A 7932-nucleotide genomic window follows, 5' to 3' on the forward strand; every position below is an offset into this window, starting at 1 on the left:
ACATATTGTCATACGATGTGTATATGCTAGGGTCTCCGTACCATGGCAGCGAATTCCCTAGGTGGAGTCTTCCACCCTGAACCTGTTCCTGATAAGCCAGGTAAATCCGTGTCCTTCAGCCAGCTGCTGGATAGCATACTTGCCGCGCCATGAAAACCGGCTAGTCCGAGCTCTCAATCCAGGTAAAACCAATAGATCTGATAGCCATCGATGATATGTTAGTTAGTGTGCCAATGAATGAGTGTTCACTGATGTCGGGGCTCGTCATAAAATGAAATGAACTGCAGTGCACTGCGCCTTTGTCCATTTCCAATTTGTTTTCTTTGTATCGAATTTTGTTGGAATTACCATTGCTACTTAATCATTTATATTTGTGTTGTAGGCGCAAGTGTGATGTGTGTGTGTACTTCTGTTCGTGTGAGTACTCTTTGGGCAAATCTACTGAACACTAGCTAGTTCCCGGCCCTCATGTTTTCCCCTCAAAAAAAGAAGTTCCCTCATGTTTTTGTTTTGAGAGAGCGTACTCGTGCTGTTTCAAGGTGTACATTCAGGCTACGGTCAACTTCGTTTTGTCAAATCATTTGGCACGTGGTAACGAACATATCTGAATACACAGAGTTTCCTTGGAATATGTCAAACAAAAGCCATGCGCACTTGGAATTTGTTGTCCAATTATTGCCGAAATCATAAAGGATTTTTCTGACATTTCATAGACGAAAATCATTGATGGCCATCTTGGGACCCAATCCGATAGAGTAATAGTGCGCGACGTAATCCCTAGCGAGTGTCTCCCTGTACAACGACGGGTTCTTCTCCGACAGCAGCTCCTTGATCGGGCCATATATCCTCTCCGAACTTGGATTGCTTGGGAAACATGCGATCGAGACCCTCGGTGCATCGTTCTTCGCAATGACTCTGTGCTCCACGCTCCTAAACCTGTCATTCGAGACCATCTAGCCAAGAGGAGAGACACGGGTATGCCTTTAGCATTTTTCGGTTGCGATTTTTAGCATGATTCAGTTGTGAGGGTGTATATGTACCTGTAAGAGATCGCCCACATTGATGATGAACGTCCCCGGTGTTGGCGTGACGTCGACCCACCGGTTCTCGTGGAGGACTTGGAGCCCCCCGACGCCGTCCTGGAGCAGAACCGTGAGGAAGCCGGAGTCGGAGTGGCGGGTGGTGCCGATGGCTAGTGAGGGCTCGGGGCATGGAGGGTAGTAGTGGCAGAGTATCATCTGGCCATGGTTGCAACCCATGTCGGCTAGGTGGTTGGGGTGGAGGCCAAGTGCTTCGGACAGCAGGGCAAAGAGTGTGTCCCGTAGGTTCCTCACGTGCTCGGCGTAGTCAAAGAACGCGTCACTGCATGCATGTAAGTCAAAGTTGACTACTACGTGGACAATAGCCAGAGTACATCTGGGCATTGTCGAGCTAGCTAAAATTATTGGAGTGCAGGCTCAGTGGAACACGTACCGGCGGCAGGACTCCGGCATGTCGCCGGCGCCGGGAGGGTGGGGCTCGACGCGGAGGTACAGGGTGTCGCGCCAGTTGGCCACCTTGGACTCGTGCAGGTCGAAGTTGCAGTTGTACTTGACGGCCCTGGCCGGGTCGCGGGTGTAGAGCCGCGCCTTGTCGGTGCCCTCGCCGCCGGCGGACTCGTGGAACGCCCGGGCCGCATCCAACGCCGAGGAGCCGACCTCAGGAGGCACGCCGTGGCCCGTCACCTGGAAGAACCCCCACTCCGCCGCGGCTCGGCCCACGGCCGCCACCACGGCCGCGTGGTCGCCGCAGCCGAGGTCGATCACCGGGATGGCTGCAGGTTCTTGCCGGCCGCCGGTGGGCTCCTGCAGCGCTTCATGGACGTCGACGTCGTCAGGGACGCGAAAGATGCGGGGGACGCGGGTGACGCCGTTGGCGACGAGGCCGCGCACGCCGGCGAGGGTCTCGTCCAGCGCGCGGAGCTCGGCCGCGCGGTCGTAGGCGGCCGACATGGTTGGTGGCGGCGGCCGCGGGTGCTCAGATGGTTGGTGGCGCGAGTGCGATCGGCTTGGCTGTCGGATTGTTCTTATCTGCCAGCTTAGCGGTGACCGGTGAGCGCGCTTCAGCCGCTAGTGCTGAAATTTTGCCGCGACAGCGACGGGGAGGAGAAGAAAGGCCACGTACGTTGCCTCCGGCGGCTCCCGCGTCCAGTGTTTGGACGGTGTCTGCGACGGAAACCTCAGCGCGCACGTATGCATTCGCTTTGGTCTTCTACTAGGACTCGAATCATGCTCAGACAAATTAAGGTTTTTGTACATCAAAATAACAAATCAAGATTTATATATACTCAAATCAATTGTAAAAAGGAGAGTAGGCATGCAAAGGAAAGGACAGATCCACAAATAGATGTGGAATTTTGTGGAAAAAAAATACTACCCCATCCATTTGTAATGTAGTGTGTATAGTTTTTTTTTAAAGTCAACTGGTGGTGTGCGTTTTCATGAATCATTGATGGTCCGCATTTTTCTGAATTTATTTCAGGGCTTCTCGTGGTGTGCGTTCAGTGGGAGGAGACGTTTCCGTCGACTATGAAGGCGTATGTGGTGATTTCGTCAATCTCAAGATGTTGTGTCGGCCAGTCTCTTGAAGGTGCTCATAGGAGTAGTCTGGATGTGTGTACCCTCATAAAGGTGGGTGTACGTGTGTACCTTCATAGAGATGGGTGTAAGTGTGTATATATGAGTCAATGAGTGTCTATGTTCATTTTCTTTTACATATATGTGTTTATACTTGTCCAATATATGGACGCCTTTTTTCATAATCCTTTAAACTATATGATATGATATTTCAATAATGATTATATAGGACGCATCTCTGATCCCAGGATCAGATTTGTACCTCTAGGAAATGTGACACACCAGATTTGTATTTAAGTAACAGTAAACAATAATGGCATGCGAACATAAACGTATTAGTACTGATGCTCAAAAAGCACGACTTCTAGATAATTATTCATGCTTTGCAACGGGTATAAATATTTTATTATATTAGCCATGATTTATCTATCTTTATTAATGTGATTGTTATAAATATTTTTTTATTAAATCCTTTTAGGATTTATTTGGTAATAATTTATTTTCTATCAACTTATTGACTTTGCCAAAGAAAACATGATTTTATTTGGTAAGTCAATAAAAGATAAACAATTGCAATGGTTCAAAAAAACTGTGAAAAAACTAAAAATTGGAGAGGAAAATCAAAACGAAGAGAGACAAAGTGTTGTAATCGGCAGGAAAGAGAACCGTACGTCTTTTTTAAGTAGTAGAGATAAATCTAATGCTTACAATCGCACTTCATTGTGGGTAATCGGGAAACCCGACTCTACGAGCTCGAAGAAAGGTTGCACAGATGGCAACATCTACATTCCTTTTTCTCCGGCTTGGACCCTAGTTCAACAACAATTGCTTAAATGGAGGAGGTTTACAAGAGCCAAAAATTGGGTGGTGGTCGTCTTCAGGGTTGCGCATTAGGATGGTTGCCAGCGAGATCCTTCACTGATCCAGCATTAGGCTCTCCTCTCAGTCGCCGACCCAGCTAGTTCGTAACCTCGATGACTTCCTAACCACTAAGCAAAAGTCAGGCCGGCTACGGTAATGGGGAGACAACGGAGCCGTGCCATCACCTCATTATGGGAGGCAGACGAACATCTGACTTCCTCCACATATCTACGCGTAGTTTCTTGTCTCCTCATGTAGGCATGGTAAAAAAATGTTGGATTTCGGGTAATGAACCCGATGGCCCCTTTTCGAGAGAAAAGGAAAGGGACGCGGCGAACGCTCGCCGAGAGGGGACCGCCAGCGAAAGCCTAGCGTCTGTTACGAGCTCGCCACGCAGGAAAGGGAGAATTGCCAGCGAATGCAGTGTGATTCTTTTTACATGCCATCCATTTGATGTTCGCCGGGAGCCGCTTCCCCGTGAACGTTCGCCCATTACCATTTCGAAGACAGAGAAAAAAAAAATCCCCCGTCTCCATCCATGCCGGGCTCGTCGACCACCTAGTACATTTCTTTCAAAAAAAAAAAAAAAAGAACTCGTAGTCCACTAGTGTACTGCGATCTTCGCGGAACCCGTCCGGAAGGGCAGCCGCAGCGAGGCGTCGGCAGACGCGACGTGGCACGCGCGCATCGCCGTCGCACCCCACACGGAATCGACCACCCACCCATCCGTCCGTCCGTCCGTCCGTCGACGCAAAACAAGACAAAGACAAAACAAATCCATCCCGATCGGTCGACCGATCCACTCCTCTCCCTCGGGCAGCCCAGTCGTCGTCGCGACCGAGGACCAGACACCAGAGGCGGGCGGGGAGCTCGAGGCGGAGGCACAGCAGCAGCGGCGGCGGCGGCGAGGAAGGGCAGGGCCAGCAGAGATGGGGTTCGTCTCCTTCGTCGGGAGGGTGCTCTTCGCCTCCGTCTTCCTCCTCTCCGCCTACCAAGAGTACGCACGCGCACTTCATCCCCCTTCCTTCCCCTCCCCCTCCTCTCGCCCCGCCAGATCTCGCCCGTGTCCCCGTCCTGCCGCCTCCCGGGGACGGATTCGTCGGTGCCTGTGCTTGGGAGAATCGAGGGTTGGTTTGCGCGGACGCGGTGCCGCTGTGAGATCCGGCCGGGCGCCGCGTCGGTGGATCCGCCCGTCGCGGCAGATCTGGCCGGTGCAGGGTACATGTCGACCCGCCGTGGTAAATCGTAGAGGCAGAGGCGCACGGGGAGCGCGCATGTTGCCTGCTTGCTGACCAGCGTTTCGGATCAGGCAGGCGGTCCATTCCATGCGGATAGCGTAGCGGTTGAAGCACCATGCTCCTGCGAGCGACGACCCCGTCTGGTCCAGATATTTCCAAGGCCAGCGCCTCGCCGTGAACCTCTTCCAGAATGCGCACTTCACCCGCGGCTCGCTCGTTATTACTAGCTTGCTAGCTTCACTCTGCTGGCGTTTTCGGTTCGATGCCGGATTTTCCATGCTGCTAGTACATCAAGTGTTGTGTCGCTCCTTGTGTTACCCGTGCTATGCTTCAGAGCTGGCCGTACAGACACCAATGGCGCATAGCTAGCAAGCTATAGCTTCACCCTGCTGGCCTTTTTTGGGGCTGTTGGTTCTCCTTCAACCTCATTTTATTGGTATATACCTGCAGAATTGTTTCCATGTCAAGGGCCATGTTATTGTTTGAATTTCTGTTTTTATCTGGTAGTACATAAAGTGCTGTATTGGTTCTTATGCTAGTCCTGTTATGCTTCCGAGCTGGCTGTACAGCTCAAGTGTCCCTCTCTAATTGCCGAATTTCTCCGTGCTTCCAATGTACATGCAGGTTCAGTGAGTTTGGAACGGATGGAGGACCAGCAGCAAAGTCTCTGAAGCCCAAGTTCAACCTGTTTGTCAAGCAGGTGTCCGCCGGCATTGGGATGGCGGTGCCACACATTGACGTATGGATATTTTCTGGTTGCTTGCCCCATTGTACATCATTGTTTCCTTTTTAAGGATCCATTCACCTAGTTCCTGTTTTTTATGGCTTTTGTTCTGTTTGTTTGCAGATCAAGTCTGTCATTGCCTTCACCATGTTTCTTAAAGCCTTTGGTGGTCTCCTTTTCATCATCAGCAGCTCGTTTGGAGCGCTCGTACTGGTGTGTACCCTTCTTCTGCGTGCACTGTATCAAGAATTATCTTATGTTAAGGGGGCATCAAGATGCATACTATTGTGGCTGACATTAAATGCATGTCTTCTCAAACTAATAAAAAGCAAGTACTGTTGCCATGCCATTTAGGTAGTTTTAAAAGTTTTAGTGTGTCCATTTCACTGGCTGTAAAATGCCAAATCTGGCATTGTTGCTGCTTCGATGTCTGATCTTCATACATGTTGCTTCTGCAATATCCTGTTGTAGCATCTGACAGTGGAATGCTTTAACACTAACCTTCCTGAAATATTCCAAATGTGGTGTCAGGTTATTGTTATTGTTTAACCACTTGATAGACTCATGTCTGTTGAGTTTGTGCAACTGATTTTCCTTAGTACAAAGTTATGCGTTTATGTTTATATTTATTGTTTGAATTGTTATCTATATGTGACAATGCAACAATTCTTTGAAACATCAGTCCATGATAACTGGGCGTATCTGTTTATGCTTATATATAAAGAAACCAAATGTATATTCCGTCTTATTATATGGGACCAATTATATTTAATCCATGTTAAAAATGACTGCATTTATTATGTTAGTTTTGCAGTTGCTCTTTCTCCCCTGATACTTTTCTTTACTTCTTTTTTGGAACATGGAAATACTGATGCGGCTCACTTGTGCAGCTTGTTTACTTGGCATTCATAACCCCTGTCGTGTACGACTTCTACAACTACGAGATGGAGTCCCAGCAATTTGTCAAGCTCTTCACCATGTTTTCACAGGTTTGTTACACAAAATCTCGCTCAGCGAAAAGCTTCACCTTCTTTGAACAGTTCCATCAGTAGCTGTCATCAGGTGTTCTAACTCAGATTCCTCTCTCTCTCTCTCTGCTCAGAACCTGGCCCTCTTTGGCGCGCTGCTCTTCTTCCTGGGAATGAAGAACTCCATCCCAAGGAGGCACTCCAAGAGAAGGGCCGCAAAGGCTAAGACAACCTGAAGCCAGCAAGGGGATTGTGGTAGGAGGGGAAGCTATCAATATGGAAACTCGTCGTGTTTTACGCATACTTTTGGAGCAGTACATGTCCCGCTTTTTGCCCATAGGATTCGTGAGCTGGGGACCTGCAGAATTCGATATGTAGGAGTTTTAAGCCGTCTTGCTCAGTTCTGTTTTTCGCTTTTATCGTGGTCGGTTTTATGCCTTGGTACGGTAGTCCTGTGTTTTGGTACAGAAAACTGCTTGTCTCCATTCAGGATCAAAGGATACATTCTTGACTGCCGTTGATTTTTCGAGCGTGTCCTCTTCGATCCAGCAATGCAGACATGTTTTTGTTTTTGCCTGGAAAATGCAGATATGTTTTGTGTTCTAATAATTTCTTATTAGTCCTATAGATGTATTCATCAAGTCAAATTTAGTGTTTTTTGTACGTGGTTGATCCATTCCACAGGATTTTGGTTTGTGTTTGGAGTTTGGACCCAAATGGTTAAACAAATAAGTACTATTCGTGAGCTTTGGAGTTTGGAGTTTGGAGTTATGAAAATAGATGTTGAATTAGAGATAAGGGTTAAACAAATGGTTAAAATAAATACTAGTCGATCAAATAAGCTGGGTTATCATAATCTACCACGGTACCAAACGCAACTCAGGCAAGGCCTACGCATGCCGTTATTCTTCATACAAACATACTTCTATGCCTGTGGCAAGACAAAACCACTAATAGATTGTAGAGCAATTTCTTCGGCCCATAAGCAAACAAAGCATCCCACACGAAGAGAGCTAGTACACACCAAGCACCTAACACATTTGCCGTGCCGACTCCAAGTTGGCGGCGCTATACTTACAAACTACTCCCTCCGTAAACTAATATAAAAGTGTTTATAATACTAAAGTAGTGATCTAAACGCTTTTATATTAGTTTACAGAGGGAGTACTCGTATTTTGCAAGGCTGACAAAAGTTGTATCTTGTCCTATGATTCCAAACAAATTCAAATAGCCGAGAAAATTGGGTCGAATTTGGATTCAAACCGAGTGTCCACCCCCAACGCAAGTAGGAGAGCGAAGGGAAATCACCCTCGATAACGTGGTCCGTTCGATCTTCGATGTCGATCGGACGGCCGACGCTGCCTCCTCCCGCCCCCTAACCCGCGGTCGGGAAGCACAACCAACCCCGCTCCGCCCTGCTCCGCCGCGAAGAGCCCCCGCCGTCAACTCCGGCGCCCCCTTCCGCCGCGGCCGCCGTTTCGGGCCTCCAGCCTCCAGCCTCCGCCGACGACCAGATGGTGAGCTCC

General features: G+C 48.8%; 3 protein-coding genes across 3 annotated transcripts in view; 2 read left to right on the forward strand and 1 right to left on the reverse strand.

Annotated features, from left to right (window-relative positions):
- Nucleotides 1-609: 609 nt before the first annotated feature.
- Nucleotides 610-2020, reverse strand: LOC119352764 (1-aminocyclopropane-1-carboxylate oxidase homolog 1-like). Its single transcript, XM_037619345.1, has 3 exons — nt 1474-2020; nt 1041-1362; nt 610-953 (listed from the first exon to the last, which is right to left on the reverse strand). Exons 1-3 carry the CDS (start codon nt 1989-1991, stop codon nt 708-710), a joined length of 1086 nt encoding a protein of 361 aa, XP_037475242.1. The 5' UTR covers nt 1992-2020; the 3' UTR covers nt 610-707.
- A 2253-nt stretch (nt 2021-4273) lies between these two features.
- LOC119352766 lies at nt 4274-7015 on the forward strand. Its single transcript, XM_037619347.1, has 5 exons — nt 4274-4473; nt 5339-5453; nt 5562-5651; nt 6329-6427; nt 6541-7015. Exons 1-5 carry the CDS (start codon nt 4406-4408, stop codon nt 6640-6642), a joined length of 474 nt encoding a protein of 157 aa, XP_037475244.1. The 5' UTR covers nt 4274-4405; the 3' UTR covers nt 6643-7015.
- Nucleotides 7016-7784: 769 nt separating this feature from the next.
- LOC119352765 (actin-related protein 9-like) overlaps nt 7785-7932 on the forward strand; it is a 12261-nt gene continuing 12113 nt past the window's right edge. Inside the window, exon 1 of the mRNA XM_037619346.1 lies at nt 7785-7923. Within this exon, the coding sequence (XP_037475243.1) occupies nt 7921-7923 (3 nt within the window). The 5' untranslated portion in view covers nt 7785-7920. The remainder of the gene's footprint in view (nt 7924-7932) is intronic.

The sequence above is a fragment of the Triticum dicoccoides genome, chromosome 2A (genome assembly GCF_002162155.2).
Source record: "Triticum dicoccoides isolate Atlit2015 ecotype Zavitan chromosome 2A, WEW_v2.0, whole genome shotgun sequence".
Taxonomy (NCBI): domain Eukaryota; kingdom Viridiplantae; phylum Streptophyta; class Magnoliopsida; order Poales; family Poaceae; genus Triticum; species Triticum dicoccoides.